The following is a 22,295-nucleotide window of genomic DNA, read 5'->3' as shown; positions in this document are numbered from 1 at the left end:
CAATGGGTGATCTCCACAGAAGCTAGGAAAGCCAAGTCAGTGTGTCAGAGTGTAAAGGCAGAACACAGCAAAGTTTAGAAATCAATGGGACTGTAGGATGGGAAAAAAAAAGAGATGAAGTAATCCTATAGAAAATAATTCATCGCCATACATCAGTGTAGAAAGTGTTTGCCCATATATACCTTAAGTGCTGTTTTAGTTAAGCCACATGTAATGTAGGGTCTGCTGAGTACTTTTATTTCTTGCATACTCATTAATAGAAATAATTGCATGAACTGTAAACCCATATTACAGTGGAGAGACTTTATCCATCAGTGTGCATGTACTTCAGAGCTGTTTCAGAATATAGTACAATTCTCAGACTTCCATTTGCAAAATGACTTTCAATTTGTTTTTACACATTTATTACATTTCTCTTTGGCACTTAGGTTCAAGCCCTTGGAAGTATTTAGAGAACTAACTGCAAATGCATGAATCATGGTTCAGTTTACCTGTGGTGGCAAGAAGAGCTTAGGAAAGGCCTGTAACAACCACTACATTTACCACTGACTGACTATGGGCATGTGATTCAGAACCTCCAGGCTACTGACAAAGAACCAGAACCAGGGAATTTTCCTCTAGTGTCAAAGTCAGTTGTTTTTAAATGGCACTTCAGATCAGGTTTTTGGTATCCAAAACTGCTGGTCATAATACTTTTCCTGGGGTGCCCTTTTGCTAACAGAGTCATAGAGATGATGTGTCCCAGGTACCTATCATGAAAATCCTACAGCATGGGGGACTTTGGTACAGACATAATCTTAGATGATTAGGATAGGATCCAAGGACATCAGGGCAGTGATCATGACACAGCAAAGCATGCAGCTAACTGCAGCAGCACAGAAGGAAAAGGTGTGTCTTGCTCCTGTGGTGACTCAGGTTGTGCATAGATGGGGCATACAGCTCTTCTACAAACCAGTTCACCATGCTGAATCTTTCTAACCCTGAGCTTTAACATTGCACTTTGACATAGAACAAATTCTGTCACTAACTGACAGTTTTTCAGCTGTTCACTAATCAGGACAATTATTTAAGTAAGTCCTTTCTTCACACAATGTTTAAATTGCTTGCTATCGCTACATAGATCTCAACACCTAAGATGATAAATGAGTCATTGTAGAATGGTTTGGGTTGGAAGGGACCTCTTAAGGTCATCTAGTCTGACTCTCCCCTGCAGTAAGCAGGGACATCCTGAACTAGATCAGGTTGCCCAGAGCCCTGTAGAGCCATCACTGGACTGTATTTAAGAAAGAGCAACATGCAGTTAGCAATTTTCATGTATAATATGGAGACCCCTCGGCCTGATTCAACATTTTATTACTACTACAAAGAAAAGACAATTCAGGGTGGGTTTTTCCTAGTTAGTGCATGAAGCTGGTAAATAAAAAGCCTGCATGCTATTCTGGAATCACCTAGCACAAATAAGAAACACCTCAGTTTTCAGAAAACTAGTAAATGGCATAGACATTCTCTTTCAACCCACTCCTGAATAGAAAACAAGCATAGATTTCTATACTTTAAATATGACCTTTCTGTAGCTCAAAGAACTATTAACACAAAAAGGTGCCACTACAAACCTAATCCACATGCAAACTTGTTTACAATCCTAACTCCCTTTGATGACAGCTGTACTCCATACCAGTGAGAGAATTATGGAGTTTGCTATAGTCAGATTTACTTATGTCTGAGTATTGATTTACTGATTTATACCAATCATACTGATTTTAAAGAAAACCCATGTGCATAAAATGAAAAGTATTTACAGCAGCAATTATCCTCAGCTCTAATCATTACTTACTCTTGATCCTTTTTCTGGAAAGCACTGACAAAGTGAACACTCCTGTCCCCCACATGGCTCAAGGTATGCATATCCTCCCTGGGGAATGAAAAGGTATGGATCTATCAATACACAGCAGACAGCAATCACTTAATCAGGTATGTCCAGCTAACAACATGAGCCAATTAGATAAATTTCAAGGCAAGAGATTTGGCTACCCTTGCATACACCCACAAGGCAACTTCCTTCTGATGAAGCAACTTGCCATAGCAGCAAGCATCAGAATGTTGCGCAGCTTTTCAGCTTGGCACACATAAACCTTTCAAACTACTTGTTTAACAGAATGCACACATCAATACTACACTTAAAACCCTTCTAACCTGCTGGGACCTCTCATCAGCAGAGATCTGCTGGCAATGTAGACACACAGTTGCTGTAAAAGGTGAAACACATTATCTGCAAGTTATGTTAAGTGTTGTTAAGCATTACAGCTGAATACAACTAATGAAATAGCTACAACCAGAAAAAAATCTAAGTATCAGAATTTGTAATCATGTGAAATTTGTAATTCACCATACTAGGCTAGGAGATTGTATTAACTACACTTAAACAAAAGGCAAAACAGTGATGAAACCTTGCATTTAATTGCCTATTAAGTGACAAAGGAAGTATGTGCAGGGTGTAATTATGCCTTGCCCGCCATTAAGGTACTTATTTCTTGCATCAAAGTTTTCTGTCCTTCTCCTCTTGGTGGTAAAGTTACTACTCTGTTAAAATGTAATAAAGAAAAAAAAGTGTATTTGAGAAGAAACTAAACCACAATAAAATGCACATTCAGTAGATTTCTTGTGTGGTAAGGGAAGATGATTTTATTATTCTTGTCTCTTTCCCCAAGTGTAAATATAAGCTTGTACCAACTATACATACTATATGCATTTATAAACTCACTTATATGGTTGGTGACACCTTTTTTTCAGCAAAATTGTTGTTATGAACAGAATGGCAAGGGCTTGAGCCACTGAAGAACAATTTAAGCAAACAAGTAAAAAGTGATGCAGGAAAATGTGCTCAGTGTGGCTTTCATTTGTATCAAGGTCAGCAATGTTTTGTCACTGGTTGTAACAACTAACAGAACACAACAGGTTCATACCTTGGTTTTTCAAGGAGAAAACACTGCCAAACAGTAGATAAGGAGGAAAATTCTGTTCTTTCTAGCTAAAATATTTTCAGAGCATCTGATACTCCCAAAGTTCAGAACAAGAGGGTGTGATGGTCTCTCACAGGCTGTTTCTCTTTAGTACACTGAGTTTCCCATGGAATTACCGATCTATTCCACACTCGTCCCTCACCCAGTTATAGAAACTTGTCTCTGCTGGAGTGTCAGTGGAATGCAGGTGTCCACTAACACCTAAGCTGTTACTCTTTGTTCCAAATAAACACATTCATTTTTAAACATATTTCAGTTTTCAACAGTTCAAACAACCAACAAAGAGCTTTTAAATATTTGAAAGAAACAAAGAGGACAGACTTGAAGTTTTGGTGAGGGCAATGCAAAGATAATGGTAACATGGAGGACAGTACAGAGAGGAAGATAAAAGTAAATATTGACTGTATGATATGTGCCTTTGGAGAGATGGGAATGTAGAGGGTGGGAAGCTGAAGATCAAGGCCTTGGAAGGTAGTCTGGTCTATGCTGTAATGCAGAGCCGCTGAAAGGATTTTGCAAGGAAGGAGACACACTCAATGCAAAAGGGTCCATTTTTATGTGCACCTTTACAAAAGCACTTCAAGACACCAAAGGTAGAATCCAGAAGAACCCAAAAGAGAAAACTGCTAGTAATTAAGCTGAGCAACATGAACAGAAAGTTAGAACTGAAAGAAACATCACTGGTTTTGTACAGAATTGCAGATGATTTAGGTGTACATGAGTGTCACTCATTTGAACCATAACATCCTGTCCTTAACCTGTCAAAAGGAAATACCACTGTCACTTACCCCATCAGCTTCTAGGGCTGAAAAAACAGCCATCAGCCACCTGATGGAAAAGAAGGAGAAAGCTAAATTAAAACTAAACTTCCAAGATCCAACCTGCACAAAAATGTAGTCTCTTAAGTGTGTACACATGAGTAAATCCTGTTTGGGGTAATGATATTTCTAAGGGGTATGCACCATCACAGCCTGGTGAGCATGTGCCATAATTATTTGTCTTTTTGCATTTGTGAGGCTGAGTACAAACAGGAATGAATAAGACTCTGTAAAAGTTCTTGAAACTTCCTCCTTGTAACCTGTTTCAAATCCCACAATTAAGGATGGCCAGAGAAGAATCATTCTAGGCAGATTTCTGCACTTCCATGGACATCATGGCATGAAAACTGTGCAGAGATGGAGGTGGTCTACCCCAAAATGACATAGCTGCTGCTGTTTGATTTTGCTCAGAGAGTGTGAGGAAGCAGGGAGCAAAGTAGCACTCAACAGCCACACAATTCCAGAGCAGCTACTGGGGAAGCCCATTGCTAGTGATGGATTACAAACCTGAGGTCATGTCTTTCGTTATTTCTACACAGAAAAGAAAGAAAGAAAAAAAAAGGGGTAAAAAAGGTAGCTCAAAATTTCTGCAGAAATACAAGAAAAAAACCCACATTACTATTGATATCAACATTATAATAACAATATAAGTATTAATGACAATAAAGATGGTCATTACATGAAGTGATAAATTAGATACGATCATTGACAGGGCTCTGAGCAACCTGATGAAGTTGGGGATGTCCCTACTTACTGCAGGGGTGCTTGGATTAGATGACTTTTAAAGTTCTCTTCCAACCCAATGCATTCTATGATTCTGTAACTACTGTCTATTATTCTCCAGGCTACAGTGAAGCTTGTATCAAAACTACCCCAGCCCTGCAAATATTTAGACACTTATTGAATATATCCCAAAGTCCTATTAAGATCAACTCTTTTATTTTGGCAAGTCATTCACAAACCACACAGAAAAAAGGAAAGAAGCATGGGAGGGATGTCTGGGTTAGCAGGCTGGTATGTTGGGGAACGTCCAAATAACAAGCAATCTGGGTTTGCACAAACCGAATAAACTTAAACAAGATAACTGGAGGAAAATCAGGCACATCAGCACAACAGAAGAGTGCCAGGTTCAAGTAAGGTACATTTTCTGGGACATGAGTTTTCCATCAGTTTTTAGAGATTCCCTCACTATCAGAAAGACCTTCTATGTATTTCAGATGGCCCAGCAAAGCATTTCACATTCCTGAAAAGACTGGTGCAAAATGTTTTATAAAGAAGGTGGACTGGCATTTCCTAGAAGATAGGATTATTTTTTTCCTGGAGATGGACTCACTGATCCCCTTCACCAGCCTAACAATTCCAGGCCACAGTGATTCTGATTTCCCCTATGGATCACATCTCTCTAGAAAGAAATCCTGACACAGTTGCTAGCAGGTATTTCCATTAGAGTCTCTAGAAGTGTTCTTCATGCCTTTCAATAATTATTCATCATCTGCAAAATTACCCTGGGACAGGCATTCAGCTTGGAGATGGTCATTACTTTTTTCTTTTCTCCAAGTATGTTCATCACTAGGAATACCTTTCCTTTTAAAACAGACACAGAATTACAGTCTTGGTTTCCTATTATAAAAACAGTTGAATACCTGCAATTTTAAATGGTAAAGAAATTATAGACCAGCAATCCAAATCAAATACAAACAATTAATACATAGGCTTATCAAACGTATGACAGGCTAGAACTATTTAACTGCTGACTTATTACTGGTAAGTTGATAGCTAGGAATCTATATCTCAGTGACTAGCTAAAAAATGTAGTGATCTGTGAAACTCACCAGGCAGCTGTGATAAGCCACTTAATCCGTTCAAATGAATCCTTTGTTAATGCCATTCACGCTGCTCTAGGATCTGTACATGCAGCACTTTTTCTTTCATTTATTTTTTTTGGGGGTGTGTGTGGGGGGGTAAACCAGCAGTTCTTCTCTTTCTTCCTGTTTGTGGATGGTCTATAAACACCGTCCCATACTGCTGTTGTTTTGCCTTCTGAACCTGTTTATATTAAAATACACACATCTGATGTACAAACAGGAATAATTACCAGATAACCAAAATAAGCTCTAGCTATATTCATGGAGAGATGGCAGTCATTTTATTCCTAAAGGAATAGGTTTTGAACGAGCACTTTAAAACCTCAGGTCACACAATTCTCAAAAGCCAGATAGGGGGAAATCTGGCATTGTAACATAACCCAGGTGGTTAGTTCCTAGACAAGGACCAAGAAGGAAGACAATTTCATTCTTGAGGATTCAGATAAAGTAAGACCACAGGACATGAGCCAGAGTTGTAGGCAGACACAGCGATGGCATGACCCAGCTAGTACATACTGCTCAGCAGCTGTTGTTCTGGTGGCACTCAGATAAGACTAGGCTGGAAGAGGACTTTGTTTTAAATGCCCTGTCTTTCTGTTGTCTGGCCCTTGCTACCACTTTCCCCTGTTTGTTTTGACCTTCCTGTCTTGTTGCTTTGAAATGTCCACACAGGGTTTTTTCATCACTTAAACACTGACTGAGTACCTTTTTATTACAGCAGTATTTCATTCATTAGATGCTCTGCATGTATTCATTTCTCTCTCCTAATGGTGGTTTGCCAGCTTTCTGCTTCTTCCAATGTTTTTTTGGCCTAGTATGCAAGAGCTGTCCTTTTCAGTACTATCTGCTTTACACATTGAGTCATACTGCTCATTCTGCATCTAAACTTGCACCACTCCTGAGGACCTCTCTTCCACTGCTATCTCACTTGTCTCAGGAACCTGTTTTCACTTTAGTGTAAATGAATCTCTGCTACCCTCTAATACCAGTTCTTTTAGTGTTAAATTGCAGTGGTGCATTTAGGTACTTAGAAATTATAGGTACTTGCCACTTACAAACACCTGTAGACCCCATTTTTGTCCCTATTAAAGTATTTTGTATTAAAAATTTGTAATACTGTTACAATCCACGGGCTTACAAACCTGACAAATAAAATGCATCAGCTTAGTGGGTTTATCTGAAGATATTATTTCCCCTACATGGTCACCATCAATCTGGCTTGAAAAGTGGATCTTCCCCTTTCTTCCCTATAGGTTCAGAACCAAGGTGGTAACATCTGTGATGATGTACAAGATCTTTGGTACTGAACACAGTGCTCTGCTCTTCCAGAGGTGTGTTCTTGCTGCTAGTACCAAACCTTTGGGAAAAGCAGCCCCAATTCTAGCTTTCACACTGGATCGGAAGGGGTTACCAGTAACAACCAGCTCTATTCTCACGACTCTAAGATAAGCTGTTTTACAGAGCTCTATGGTTAGCTTTATGCTCATGAAAGGTTTTAGATTTGTGTCTTGTGACCAGTCCTCAACAGATTTATATATGTATATTATATTGTTGTGTATTTTTTCTTTTTCTGTATTGCTTAATGACACCTGTAATGCAGGATTTCCTGTCCAGCACTCAAGACCACTGCAGATAGAGCAAGATCACTGTGGCTGGCCTGGCCAACACACTTGTTCAGGCAACTTCAGAACACCACTTTATCTGGCGAGATGTTACCTTTAACGTGCAGTACCTTTGGCATTAACAGAACTGTGATAAACTTTGCATATTACCAAACACTTTATAAATCACACTTCCATTGAAAAAACGTTTCTACCATGCTGAACTACGTGGAACGCCAAGGAAGAAACCCCTCTCACCGATTTCTGTTTCTGCCGTGGGCAGCACTTTTTCCCTTCTGGGACTTCGTGGTCTCCGCTGTCCCATTAAGAAACACTCGACTGGGAGGTTAGCGCCGCCGAAAGAAAAACCCTGCCTCCAGAGCGCCCCAGGCAGCGGCGGGACGGCGCTGAGAGCCAGAGATGCCGCCAGCCTGCCCCAGTACCGCCTCACCCTGTGCTACCCCCTCCCATCTCTCTCCTGCCCCGGGTTAACCGATCCTGTCTCCCTGCCGGGCCGCTGCGGGCGGGTCCAGGCCGTGGCGGTGCCCGGGCAGGCGCACCGGTCCCGCCGCGCAACGCCGAGGCTCTGGGCAGCGTCCAACACCTGCGTTCTCACAGCTGCGCGGGACGAGGATAGCCCCGTACCCCCGAGGCACCTCCCGTCGTCCCGTGACAGGACTGGCTCCGCAGCGAGCGGCGCAGCCCCGGCCCGCACCGAGTCCGGGCGGGACGGGCGCAGGTGCCGCCGTCCGGGGCTGCCCCTCCGCGGCGCTCACCTCAAGTCCCAGGCGGGAAAGTGCCCTGCTCCTCACTCACTCCATGCCCGCTGAGGACGGAAGAACGCTGACTACCGGCGGTGCCCCAGGCAGGAGACACAGAGGTGAAAGGAAAGCGGAGGAGAGAGGAGGAGAGGGGTGGCCCAGCCGGCCCCGCCCACGTCCCCACCCCAGGGCGCTGGGATCGCCGAGGCGGGTGCGAAGCAGCAGCCCCCAGGCCAAAAGCTGCGGGCGGGCGGGGGGCAGAGTCCGAGCGGCCTAGGCCGAGTTTCGCGGGACGCCGCGCAACCAGCGCCCAGCGCGGGGATGGCCAGTGGGGTCTGCCCTGGCCGCCCGGTGCTGCTGCAGCTGTTGCTGCTCGCCCTGCTCTGGCCGGGCCGTGCCACAGCAGCGGAGGTGAGTGAGCTGGCGATGGAGGGTCCCAGCGTGGCTGAGATGAGTGCGGGGTGGAGGGGCTGATGCGGGGGACGGTGGTGCGGCGTCCCGCTGCCTCACTTGGGACAGAGGGAGGCTCATCCCCTCGGCCGTCTAATCAATCTCACTGCATTTCGGCGTTGCCAGGTTCTGAGAAGGAAACGGTGAACTTAAGGTATTTGAAATTGTAAGGGTCAGCCGCGCCACGTACATCGCAGCCGGGCACGGTGAGGTATATCCCGCCCCATCTGTGGTACCGTTACCTCGCGCCGCTGACGGGCGGGAACGAGGGAAGGTGGGGAGGGCGCCGCACAGGGCGCGTCCTCGTCGCCCGCCTCAGGTGCGAGGGAGAGGCGTCCCTGGGATGGACGCTCAGCCCCGACTGCGGCTTGGAGGCCTGACCGGCGGCTGCGCGTCTCTTCGCGGGAGGTGGCGGGTTTGGGCAGCAAGGGCAGGGTTGTGCTGGGTGCGGATGGTCTCTGAGGTGAACACTTACGAGCAGCACTTCTCGTCTGGACCATCTGTGCTGCTCTTGTTACAAACTCACCTCACACTTTGTGATTCAGGCTTAGTGATCGAGTGTGCATCACCTCGTCTTTGCCATCCATCTCTTCTCTCTCCAGTTATAACACTTAGACTGTACATTCCCGACTGGGAGAAGAACAGTCAGCTGTGAGGGTAGTAGTGTCGGTGTTTTTCTCAACACCTGAGTTTTGGTAGGCATCAAACATAGCAAACAGACAGTTTCAGCAAATTAAAGCTCTGCTTCTCCCTTAAACAGTATTTATCTCTCTTTGCACTTGTGAATAAAGCTCTAACCAGTGCATCGAAATCCTTTATTGCCAATCAAGGCATTTTGCAGTCCAGCTTTATAAGGAAAAAATCTGATCATTACTCTGTTGCTAAAATAGAGTCCCATTCTGCTGTGATGGTCTGAAACAGAGAATAAGTAATCATATTTCGTCTAAAATGGTGTACCTCTCTCACTCTCACCTTAGAATAGAATAGAATTAACCAGGTTGGAAAAGACCCTCGAGATCATCAAGTCCAACCCATCAGTAAAGTATCTATAAACAGCATAAGCACCTTGCTAAACATGTTTTCTTTCATAGCATTTCAACTTGCAGTCAAGCTTAGTCATTTAATAAAGATCTAATTGTTTTATTTGTGATAGAATTAAAATACCTTTTAGCTCTTACATAGAACAGAGGTACCAGATCTTTTTGCAAAGTGCACATTTTCTGCAGAGTTGTTTCAAGTTCTGCCTAGAGCTGATCCTTACTCTAAAGGAAGATTTAGAATGTGAATAAACTCAAGACCTGTATCTCCTACCCGTCTTTGTGTTCTTTATTCCACTCCTAGTCTGCTACTACCTCCCATCCTTTGCCCTTGCTGCTCCATGGAGATGGACATAATGGTACATGCTCCTGAGTGGCTCTTAACAAGGGCAGGCTGTGCACCAGGAACTCCTCCCTCTCAGCACACACACATGCACACTTTTTCTGAGCCTCTGTCATGGCTATGTTGATCTTGCCATCCTATTTCATGTTTTTATCTACAGAGAAAGGGAAAAGGAAGTGTATCAACAAGGGAGATCCCACCTATGGTACAGCAAAGTACTCCCAACACTTTTTAGCCATTTCAGTAGGTTCCCAGATTGTTTGCCAGCTTTGCAGTCCCCTGTACCCTAGTTTATGAGTAGCCTTTCTGCTTAAGGTAGATCATGAAGCTCTGAAATACCAGTTTTCAAAAATGTTGTCACTACTGTGACAAAGCTGACAAAATGCATCAGTTTAATGGTTTTATCTGAAGATACTATTTCCCCTACATGGTCACCAACAAGACAGGACTGGGCATGGCAAGAGGTGCCTTTAACAGGAATCTTGCTGTTCAAGCAAAGTTTGAAGACAGTGTTTGAATTCAGTGGTCCTCTGAAAATGCAGTGCATCTCAAATGTGCACTGACACTAGTTTAAACTAGATTTGCAACAGATCACTGTTAAGATTCAAATGTCTTCATTTCAGTTCTTGAAAATGCTGTGTTTTTCAAAAGAGAACCAAATTTTCTAGATGATGGAGGAAATAAATAGCTTTTAAAAAGCAATTTTATCTGAACTCCTAATATTAGCAGCTAATGTTAACTGATGTGAAATGATTGATGAATAAATCATTACATCCTGGCTGCACTGTCCATTGTGAAAAAACAGGCATTGTTTGTGTTTTAAAGTCATGCCACATTTTCATATGGAAATAAATTGACTTTTGATCACCAAGCAATATCCTTGCTATGTGTGTAAATTAAGCAATGTTCCAGCATAGAAACAATTTAATTATGTGTCTCTTAATAACCCATTAAGTCATTTATTCCTAAAAACAAGACAGGAAAGTTTCAATTTGTGCCTGCTGCTTTTTATACAGTAGATTTTGGTCCTCACAGCTCTTCACAGAGCCCAGACTTTCCTGCCCTGAGGAGGCTGAACTTTCTGGCACCTACTAGGGAGTATTATTATCTGCATTCTTGACCACTGGCATGCTCTAATCACCTCCTCTGAAAACTCAGCAGAAGTACCATCTTCCCATGTCAAAGGCTTTTCAACTTGCTTGATGTAGTCCTTCAAGTACTCCTGTTATACTTCTTTGCATGTTCCCACTCTTTGTTTAAATACTTCAGAAGAAGAATAAAAATTATCAGTACATTTCTTCAGGCAACAAGATCTTATTCCCCATTTCTATTTATTCCCAGTCAACTCTCTTGAGTGTGTTCTGTCTTTTGATACCATCCATGTACTTCTTGTATGTTTTGAAATTAAACACTGCTCTAAAAACAGTCTCTAAAATTTGGCACTAATAGGAAAGTTATTCAGGCCATGTTCATTAGTACTGAATTGATACTGGTTCATAGTGGCATTAATACTTGTATGATGGCATCATGTGAGCATGTGTTCAAAACAAGGTAAAAGAGGCTTTCTACATGAGCAAAGTTACTTGACTGTAAGGGAGCTGCAGCTCATGTTACTACCATTTTTTGTAGTACAAGTGCAGTATTTTATTAGCTCACAGGGTAAGAGTTCTATAGGCTGTATTTGCTTCTGTCATTCTGTATTTTTCATGTGCTGCTGGCAAAGGAGGTAAGATAACACAGTGACTACAAGGCTTGAGAAGACCTTGTCTGCATCCCCTTTCTCATTTGGATTATTGTCTGTGACAAGTGAAATACAAGTGTTTATATCTCTCTAAGTTTTTTACAAACATTAGAATGCACATGCCAATACTTATCAACTAGTCTTCATGCAATGTTCTTTCCCTAATTATATGCAAACTATATTGCTGTTACAAATAGGTCTTAATATGTGGTTCTGGGAGGAAAAAACCAGGGTTCTAGCTCAGCTGTGGGCATCTCTTAAGTCTGCTAAGAATGGGATGCAGGCTGAATCAATGTGTTGAACTGTGGATCAAAATGCTGGAAGGACAAAGGGTGACAATGAGAATTTTCCTTTTGTGCAGGCCCTTGGAAGTGCACAGGTTCTGTGTGGCACAAGGCAGCTGAGAAGGAAAGATGTGCACCTGAATGTACAAAAGAGTTCACTGATTGTGTTAGGAAAACAAGTTCTTTGTGCAGTGCTTTCTTTGATGTGGTTAATTTGATCCCAGCTCTGGAGCTAGTGGGGGTGTCACTGATGATTGTGCCCAACTTACACCAGACTCTTCTGGTCCCGATTGCCTCTCTAATTAGGTGTCATTCATCCATCATCTCCACAGAGAAAGAGGCCAATGTCAGAGCACTGCAGAGCAAAACTTTTCCTGCTGGGTAAAGGGGGTGAGCTTAAAAGTGGCAGAGTTGCCCTCATGTTTGTGCATCCAAATTTGTGGAGTTCTGTTGTGTTATCCCCCCAGGGGGCTTGCTCTGATGGCCAGGAAATGCTACATGTGCTTGTGTTTGCTGCACCATACAACTGAAAGGAGATGAACATGTGAAAACTGAACTGTTAACATGTGACCTACAGCCTTTTCCTAGCAAACCTGCAGGGTAAATACACATTGAAACAAAATTCTGTAGTTCAGGTTATTTTGCTGACTGAATAATATCACTAAAATAACTAAAGCAGGCAGGCAAGCACTGTTTCATTCTTCATTGCTTTGTATTTCATATAACTATAACACCCTTTTATTTTGAGATCTGTGCAGATCCTTTCTGCAAGAGCTGGAAATGATTTATCATAGCATGTCTTGAAATAAAATACTTTGCTACTAAGTGCAGCTAGTATGGGATGTCCGGTCATCTGTTTTACTGTCACATTCTCACCCTACCACCTAACAAAGTAATACTAGAAGCTCAGTATGCTGGCATGGTTTACAGGAGCCTGGAAGGAAGGTGAAATACAAAAAGGCTTTTTTCTTCTTAACTGTTTACAGCCCCAGTCTCTTGTGAATGCACTGGAGTTTTGCCACAACTAGGGAATTTTTAGTTCTATTTTCATTGTCCTTTTTTTGGTTGGTTTTTTAACCTAGCAGTTTTGTGACAGGGTAAAAGGCTCACAAGTTGACATGTATTCATCTGGCCTGGTTCAGTGAAGGCTTTATAACTAGGGGTTTATGCTGCATTTTTCCCCAGATTATTTTGGAGCAAGCTGCAAGAAAAAGTAACCTTTTTTTTCTTTTGACCTGTGAAACCACAGAGCCTTTCAAAAAAGGAAAACCCAGAGCATGTGCAGTAAGCTTTATCTGAGCAAGCTGCTGTTGCCTTCATTGCTATTTGCAGCACTTAACAGAATTTTACAAATGCACAGGCCTGAGGAGACAATTCTAGTGAATACCAATTCCACACTCAACAGCTGGGGAGAAACAGAAATGGTGTGATGTATTACAAACCATATTAAGGTAGGTAAGCAAAAATTCCCTAGTTGAATGGTGTGCATGCCTTGTTATTAGATGGCTCTTTTTGCTCTTTTAAGATGACCTTCTCTTAGGAAGGAACAGCACAGATGAATAAGCTGATTAAACACCCTGTAGAGTCTGCTACACAAAAAAACCCGTGTCCTGAATTGCTTAATCTGTTTTTCCTTGTGGAAAGGAACAATATTTGTTTCTTTTGTCCCTGTGTCCTGTTCAAGGTCAAGAGAAGAAACCCACAGAGATGGGCGTCTGCCTCTGGAGATTAAACCCCTCTGAAAATATGGTGAACAGTTTGTCCCAGTTTCTGATAGTCCTCATCACAGGGACTTCCTCCCTAGTGAGATTATTTGTAGAGTAAGATTTTGGTCATTATAAATGTAAGTATTAAAGTCTTTTGTGGCTTCACAGAAGAAAGTAAACCATCATTCTCTGTATTTAAAGGGGGAGTAATTATGTGCTTTTTCTTTACAGACCAAAAGGAATTAACTCCCCCTGCAAAAAAAGCAGAGATTTAATTGAGAACCTCAACTTTGTTTTCAAAGTTGCACCCAATGTGCCAGCTTTACATACATGGATACTGAGCAATACTAGGAAACTTCTACAACACAGGCCTTAGTGGTCATCACTGCAGAGCTCACAAACAATCTGAGCTTGTGCAAACTCAAGGTGGTGGTGTTTTTTTTCCCAAACTAGATAATTTTACCTGTTTTATCCTAACACTATGATGATAACATGCAGGCCCAGTGGAGATTGCTAAGCCCTACTGTTCTCACACTCCCCATTTCTTTACTGTCACTGAGCTGGAGAGCAGGGAGAGGTTCTGTATGATTAATTGCACTGTGCTTGGACAAGAATAATGGTTGGTACCATGAACGCTGCATGTGGGACTAGGAAGAGGATGGCAGAATGGTGTGCTTTCCTAAGAACAGTATCAACATCTCTGTTAAGGCAGTTGCTTAATTCCATACAGACAGGCTTGTTCACAGCAAAAAAAAGTATGCTATATGATAAATATATTGCCAAAAAAAGAATGGCAGGATGTTTTATAGGTCTGGTTTTGGTTTTTAGTTGTTTGATTATTTTTTTCTATACTTTTTTTTCCCACAAGGACATAATTTATTCCCTTTAAACACAGGCAAGAGATACCAGAAGTCTATGAAAATTTTGTTTCCATCTTACTTAAGGTTTGTGTTACTGAATTTTGCAGTTGTGATAAAAATTACTAGTTATAATGAAGCCATTTGGCTAACACTACTAAATTATTATGTATTTATCATATTTATCATATAAAGTTCTCTTTAAACAGGTTTTTGCTTTTTACTGTGTCCAGTTCTGGGCCCCTCAGTTTAAGAAAGATGTTGACTTGCTGGAATGTGTCCAGAGAAGGGCAACAAAGCTGGTGAGGGGTTTAGAGCACAAGCCCTATGAGGAGAGGCTGAGGGAGCTGGGGTTGCTTGGCCTGGAGAAGAGGAGGCTCAGGGGAGACCTTCTTGCTGTCTACAACTACCTGAAGGGAGGTAGTGCCAGGTGGGGGTTGGTCTCTTCTCCCAGGCAATCACCACTAGAACAAGAGGACACAGTCTCAAGATGGGCCAGGGGAGGTTTAGGCTGGATGTTAAGAAGAAGTTCTTCATAGAAAGAGTGACTGGCCATTGGAATGGGCTGCCCAGGGAGATGGTGGAGTCACCATCACTGGAGGTGTTTAGGAAGAGGGGTGCTTGGTGCCATGGTTTAGTCAGTTAGATAGTGTTGGGCTCGATGATCTCAAAGGTCTCTTCCATCCTGGTTAATTCTATTCTATTCTATGCTTTTCTATTCTATTCTGTTCTGTTCTGTTCTATTCTATTCTATTTTTTGAAAAACTTAGGAGGTTTTCAAAATTGTTTCAGTCTCTGAAGAGAGAAAAGGGTTTCAAACATTCTGTTGACGTAACAGGAAATTGTTTATGTGTTCACTTGCAGCAGCTTCTTCAGTTATTTCCATAGTTGGTTTGCAAACACCATTATAAATACATCTTTATATTACTTAATAGGACAAATCCCTTCCAAAACAACTCCTGACAGTTTAAGGATAGAAAGTAAGGCAATTCTTACCCAGTTCAGGTAGACACACTGTGTGTTCACATGTAACCACAAATTGCAGATCTCCAGGTTAAACATAAAATTCTGTTTCTCTAAAGTGTTGCAAAGGTTTTTTACTGTGGTTGTAAATGCTTGGAACTTCTTTTCTGCCCCTCACACTGGAAGCAGCACATAACCAGTCACACAGGGCTTGTGTCAGCAAGGAGGAATAGCGATCCAGCAAAGTTCCCATTAAGAGCATTTAATGGAGCAAGCTGCACTGCACTGTCTGCGCATAACAGTTTTTTCCAGGTTGTCCTTTGAGATCCCATCTCCCTGTTATTGACCAAGCTGTTTATAGGTTAAAGTTGCAGATGTATTGCCAGGTGATAGGTGTTCAAGTGGCAGGCAGAATGCTGTGAATTCTGATAGCACACGTGACTTTTTGTAAGTTTTCTGAGGTAGGAATGTCTGGCTGCCCTCCAGTTCACAAGCGACTACACAATGTTGTCAGGGTTTGGGAACTGGCATACTTTCCTTCATCTCATCATCTCCTATTTCTACTCTATGTTGTCTATACTTATTGAAGGCTTAATAATTTGGTTTTGTTGTACTGGCCCAGCAGTCGCTAAAAAAAACACAAAGTTCTTCGTGGTCTTTGATAATTTCAATGAATTCATGTTTGATGCTTAGAATGCATGAAAAACTTTTAGTATACAGATTGTGAGACTGGTATTCTGTTTTGATAGCTATGTTTGGGACTGAGAGGACTTCATTCTTCAATACCTTGTATGCCGCACTGTGATTTACAGTTGTGCAACACGAGGACGATGCTGCCAAGGTCACGTATCTACTAACCATGGCTAGATGGAATTACTGACTCTGCTAGTCCAGCTCAATATCCCAACAGAGGTGCATCTGACTGGGAAAAAGGGTTTGCCTTATATAGCCTGTTACACAGTGGGGACTGACTTTATACAGTTCTGCTCCGAGGTCCTCTGCTTGAGCAGGTTAGAACACATCACACAATCATAGAATGGTGAGGGTTGGAAGGGACCTTAAAGATCATCTAGTTCCAGCCCCCTTGCTGTGGGCAGGGACACCTCCTGCTAGACCAGGTTGCTCAAGGCCCCATCTAACCTAGCTTTGAGCACTTACCGTGTTGGAGCCTCCACAACTTCACTGGACAACCTGTTCCAGTGCTTCACCACTCATGGTGAATGGTCCTAATGGCTAAACTAAATCTGGATTCTTCCAGTTTGAAGCCATTAAGCCCAGTTGTGTCACTACCTACCTTTGTAAAAGAGCCCTTTCCAGCTGTCCTATAGGCCCCCTTCACATGCTGGAAGACTGCTCTGCAGGCTCCTCAGAGCCTTCTCCAGGCTAAACAACCTCCACTCTCTCCATTTGTCTTCATAGGAGAGATGCTCCAGCCCTTTGATCATCTTCACAGCCCTCCTCTGGGCCCCCTCTAATAGTTCACTAGGCTCAAAACCAAAGCTCGAAGCTTTACCTAGTGTCCTTCAGAAGGTGCAGCACTCCACACCTCTGTGCAGCCCATCTGTCCCAACACAGGTCTGTAGGGCAGGTAGATGTCAAAGCACTTACTGCACTTCTATGAGATGTGCAGAAAACGTGTCATAGAGGACAGCAGAAAAGCAGGCCCTTTGTGGTTTTAAGCACTCTGTTAACACCAACTGCTTGAGCAATATTATTCCGTGTGCTCAGCTGCAGTTTCTAGGTGCAGCTGGAATGTGTGAAGTGATTGCTCTGCACTGAGGCAGCACAGGAAGAATTCCGAAATCTCAGTGTGTCAGCACCCCTTGGAAAGTCCTGGTCAGGACTCTTAAAGGAGCTGGCTCACTGGCACGCAACTCCTAATAAACACTGGAAATTAGCTGAAAAAAAGTTGACATTAACTTTCACTTGAGAAGGACTGCGATGACCTGTGTAGCTGGAGGCTGCTCAGGTTACCCTTAATGAGCAAAAAGATGGAAAAGGGCTAAAATAGAAAAAACAGACTTATGGGGAAACAGATCTTGTCCAGCAAGTCCTGTTACACATTTTGATGGAGTTGTAATTTAGTAATCTGGGAAGTCAGAAGACAGAGGGTAGGTGGGATGTTAATCAAGTTCAAAGGAAAAATCAGATATATGTACTTAAGTCTCATCATCTGTTAGAACCACCAGTGAAGGACAGTGACAGCTTCACCACCCACTGGAGAGAAGACACCTGGATTAGTTCTACTGTTCAGAGTAATTAATGGATATCACTTGCACTGCTTTTAATTAATCTTAAAATTATTTACATTTCACAGTCATCTTTCATTTATATTAATCAGGATTTACCTCTGCAATCAGTAGAGTTCACTCAGTGGGTTAAAGACCCATCAGGCCAAAAATGTGAATTGCAGCCCTACTGCAGACAGATCACTGTATTCCTACAGAATACGTTTCATTTCAGCTCCACTGGCGGCATACAAATGTCTTTAGTATTCATCCTGTGTAGTCTTCATGTGGTCTTCATCTGAAACACTTAAGGAACCTGGTGCCTGTGGCCTGCAGCAGCATGCTTTGCTGCCTCTCTGTCCTAGGTGCAATGTCCTTAATAGGAATGTGTACTTTGAAATCAGAGCTGACCTACTCTGATCTTCTCTGGTTCTGCAAAAGCAAACAAGTACCCTGACTGTTCTGTCATAGTATCATAGTATCAATCAGGGTTGGAAAGGACCACAAGCCATTCCAAAAAGAGATCAATGGAGAAATACTTCCTTATCACCCTCACTGACTCTCATTCTGTCTGTTCCCCATTCTTCCTGTGTTTAAACCATTCCCAGTATGATTGTGTTGCTCCACAAATGGACAGGCCTCAGAGCACGTGTTGTTGATACAAACACCTATGATTTTGGACTTTTTCATTACATTAACATTTGGTAATGTCCTTTGTCATATCCAGGCTTGATAACATTCCATAAACACATTCTCTGACATCCTTCTTATGACTCCAGCTTTATATATGTGGCAACATAGTCTGCAGTCTGCTATTTCTTCCTTTGTCAATTCTTCAAGAGATTCAGTGAAGGCCAGGCCTGGAGTGATCTTTATGGAGGTGTTTAAGTTAGTCTCTGAACTAGGGGCAGGAACACATAGTGCTACTATCACCCAAAGCACTTTTGAAAGGAGCTTCTCTGCAGAATACTCCAAGAAGGTGTCAAGTTTTTGGTTTTTTTGAGTCATGCAATTATCTACCTTTATCCTTTGGCCTAGATTTTTAGACGAAAAATTCTGCAATGTCTACTGTATCTAAATACTTAAGACAAATGTCAGTGGTTATAAAAGTCACAAACTGAAAAACATGTAGTAAACCATGCCTTGTTAATGCATTTTCTTGTGAAGATGTTATTGTGAGGATAAACCATTAATAACTAATAGTCAGTTTCCTTATAACCTGGAACTAGACTATTGTTTTGTTATAGTCCTTTGATAAAGGAGCTGCAGGCGTCTTGCAAGGGTGTGGAAACCTCCAGTAGTGTGAATGAACAACAATTTTTTGGTTCAGAGCTCCTATAGAGAAGGCATAATCTAATCTTATGTAAAATTATATGCCAAAACATTTAGTGTTATCCAGCTAACTGACTGTGTAATGTAAAATCATCTTCAGCCTTTTCAGTTTCATTTAAAGTGATATGCCTACACAAAGAGACCTGAAGTGATCTGAAAGCTTACTAATGGCAAATTAAACCTATTTGAAGCATTCTGGCACCTTGGAGAGCAAAGGCTCTTTCTTTGAATAGTTTAATAACCTTGAGTAGATGTGTAGCATTATAAGTTTCTACATCTGCATGCATTTAACTTCACATTGGATTCTTTTTGATTGTAAGTTTAAAAGTTTCTCTTGTGTCTATATGTGTCTTCTTACAGTGAAAAAAGTCATTCAGCATGAGTTTCAAAAGCAATGGAAAGAGTTTGAGTGTAAAAAGAAGGACAATAAATGCATCTCTGTGAAACACATGGCTTCAGTGGTATTATAATATGTATAATACTTGTGTTAACAAAGGATTATGTTTTTTTCTCCTCCACTCCACTGAAACAGGATGTGTCTACACATGTTCAGAAAACTCCTTTGCAGAGTTATCCCAGCCAGGCTGGGCTAGCTCAGGTACTGAGTGCAGGACAGTAGAAGCAGGAACAGAGCACAGAGGGTTAAGTGTTGTCAGGTCACCCAGGAATTCAGATGGGCTTTGCAGCTCTGCTGAGCCCTGCTACCAGCACTACCTAGAGCATGAGTGAGCTAATTTAGTGATTCTGTTTGTCCAGTTACACACTGAATGTCCTTGTTTGAGCTGCTTGGTTTTTCATTTGTGTGAGCAATAAAAACCTGAATATCTCTTCATACTTGATTAAATCATTGAGTTTTCCCATACTGTAGCTGCTCCCAGATAGCCTTGCCACGGTCTTGTCTGCAGAGATCACAGACGTCATAGACTCAGAGATGTTTGGGTGCTTTGAACTCTGGGCTCACATGAAGACACAAACATGTTGATAGCAGCTACAGGACAGGACTTGCTGCAGGAATAGAGACATCCTTGTATGTCTCTATTCCTGCCATCCAACCATCCAGCTTGTCTCAGAAAACCTCCAGAAGTAAGAAACAACAAAGCTGAGAGTCCTTTGTAATTGTATTAGGTACTGGGAGCCAGGGTCAGGAGGTGAGCACAATCACAGGTCAAAATAAAATTAGTATCACTGTAATGTAAACCAGTCTCAGTGTTTGTGTATGCTTCTATAAAGTTTTTTAAAGAATAGGCAAAAATTAGTTCTGCTAGTCCAAATGCTTGAATTACACACTGTGCACTGATGTTATACCCTTGGTGGTGTTAGGCATGGCTTCTTCTCCTTTACCCCAATGATTAAAATTAAATGGCTGCCCTTCTCTGTCTTGAAAGACAGTGCAGAGGAATCATGAGCTCTTTTCCACTGTTGAGAATTGCCACTCTTCAAGAACACTGTGTTTTCAGTTGTGTTGCCTGTGAAATAATTACATTGCTAAAACCCCTGAGATCACATTTGTCCCTCACCAAACAACATGAGAAAAATACTTTCTTTTTAATAGTGTTCTTGTTTGTTTGTTTGTTTTTGTTTTAGAGCTGTGTGTGTAAAGGTAAAAGTCCCTGTTTCTGCGATGGCACGAAAGGTAGCAAGGTAAGAACAAAGACATTTTTCAGTTGTTAAGGTTAGTTTATGCCTGGAAGTTGTTAATACATCAGCTGAGTTGAGGCAGTGAGTAAGTTTATTATGTGGTAATAGTCAACAGGTGCTACAGAGAATTCTAGAAGAAATCCTTTACCTTACAAAACTCTGTTAAAATAACTCTGGGGATACTGTTTAACTCAGAAGACTTTTAAATTTATGTTTTTTAATGTGTTAGTTCAGCATCACAGGATGTTTGAGCACCACCAGCAAAAACACTGGCTGAAGCACTAGGTCCCTGTCAGACCCCTAACAAGTGTCCCACAGGTACCATTACCATGACAGCATCTCTCCTGTCACAGCTTTCAAAATGCCACCAAGAGTGTCATGTTCAGTGCTCCCCTCTTTCTATCTCTGGACCTTACCCATCTCACCCTTGACCTGTTCCTGAACGAAAGCTGTGTGCACTGGGATCAGACAGACAAATCTGCAGCCCAAGACAGGGCTTGCCAGCAGTGAAGGAATAGCATTGAGTCCATCAAAAGAACTGAGCTGCAGCTCTGCCTCTTGCCAACCTGAGCTTGGCAGAGCCTTGCAGTGGCTTTTAGACAAACCTGAATTACACAAATGCCAAAAATTCTTTCAGACTCCTGCTTGTAGCTGGAAAAACAACTGATTCACCAATGAAAGGGGCATTATAAATAAAGGCATGGTTTAATTCAGGCTAACTATGGACACAGGGGCTGCTGTACTAAACCTCATCGAGAGATTCCAGGTATCTGTGGTTAGTCCCACTGATCAGTGCATCTGGCTGGTAAAGAATTACACTTTCCTCCTGTGCTTTCATTACCAAGAAAAAAGGTCACATTGCACCACAGTAAACCTGGAGTGACAGGCCAAAGAGCAATGGCTTTAAACTGGAGAAGGGCAGATTCAGATTGGATATCAGGAAGTTCTTCACTGTGAGGGTGGTGGAACACAGGAACGTGTTGCCCAGGGAGGTGGTTGAGGCCCCTTCCCTAGAGATATTCAGTGTAAGACTCGAAGAGGCCCTGAGCAGCCTGATGTGTTTGGGGACGTCCCTGCTGACTGTGGGGAGGTCAGTCCAGATGACCTTTGGAGGTCCCTTACAGCCTGGACCATTCTGTGATTCTCTGAAACACTGCTGGGCTTGGGTTTAGGAAACTATTTCAAATTTAGGGAAAAGTTCTCTTAAATACATTCGTTATTAAAACACATTTCTATAAGTGCAAACGGAGAATACTTAGAAGCTTTAGTAAAACCTCTGAGCCTGGAGAGCACCCCATGGCTTGCTTCAACGAGGGGGCAGCAAGCTCAGTGGAGGTAGGTCGACGACTGTTTCGATTTCCCCTTGTGCATTAGTACCGTGCTCCCTCCGGTGGCAGATTGTGGTACAACTGCAGCCTTTTGTGCCTTTCTTGGGACGCTGATGGATTAAGTAAACAATCTGATATTAAAAGCTGTGCCTGTTTATGATCCAGATTGCACAGAAACTTCATAATGCAGTTTCCACGTTGATTTGAGATAAAATATTCTGGGGTTATATTCTATCTATGCACTATTGTTATAATATAAGCTATTTAAAAACTGGTGAGTTTGTAGAAATTTAAGGGGTGAGAATTACTGGAAAAATAAGCCA

General features: G+C 42.1%; 2 protein-coding genes across 2 annotated transcripts in view; one reads left to right on the top strand and one right to left on the bottom strand.

Annotated features, from left to right (window-relative positions):
* Positions 1 to 5,747, bottom strand: part of COL4A4 (collagen type IV alpha 4 chain) — a 56,181-nt gene extending 50,434 nt beyond the window's left edge. Inside the window, exons 1-3 of the mRNA XM_054175593.1 lie at positions 5,671 to 5,747; positions 3,809 to 3,848; positions 1,835 to 1,912 (exon numbers count right to left, since the gene is read on the bottom strand). Of these exons, the coding sequence (XP_054031568.1) occupies positions 1,835 to 1,912; positions 3,809 to 3,848; positions 5,671 to 5,726 (174 nt within the window). The 5' untranslated portion in view covers positions 5,727 to 5,747. The remainder of the gene's footprint in view (positions 1 to 1,834; positions 1,913 to 3,808; positions 3,849 to 5,670) is intronic.
* Positions 5,748 to 8,346: 2,599 nt separating this feature from the next.
* COL4A3 (collagen type IV alpha 3 chain) overlaps positions 8,347 to 22,295 on the top strand; it is a 51,841-nt gene continuing 37,892 nt past the window's right edge. Inside the window, exons 1-2 of the mRNA XM_054175582.1 lie at positions 8,347 to 8,476; positions 20,591 to 20,647. Of these exons, the coding sequence (XP_054031557.1) occupies positions 8,387 to 8,476; positions 20,591 to 20,647 (147 nt within the window). The 5' untranslated portion in view covers positions 8,347 to 8,386. The remainder of the gene's footprint in view (positions 8,477 to 20,590; positions 20,648 to 22,295) is intronic.

Source organism: Dryobates pubescens, chromosome 32, assembly GCF_014839835.1.
Source record: "Dryobates pubescens isolate bDryPub1 chromosome 32, bDryPub1.pri, whole genome shotgun sequence".
Taxonomy (NCBI): domain Eukaryota; kingdom Metazoa; phylum Chordata; class Aves; order Piciformes; family Picidae; genus Dryobates; species Dryobates pubescens.
This window is presented reverse-complemented; position numbering and strand designations above follow the sequence as displayed.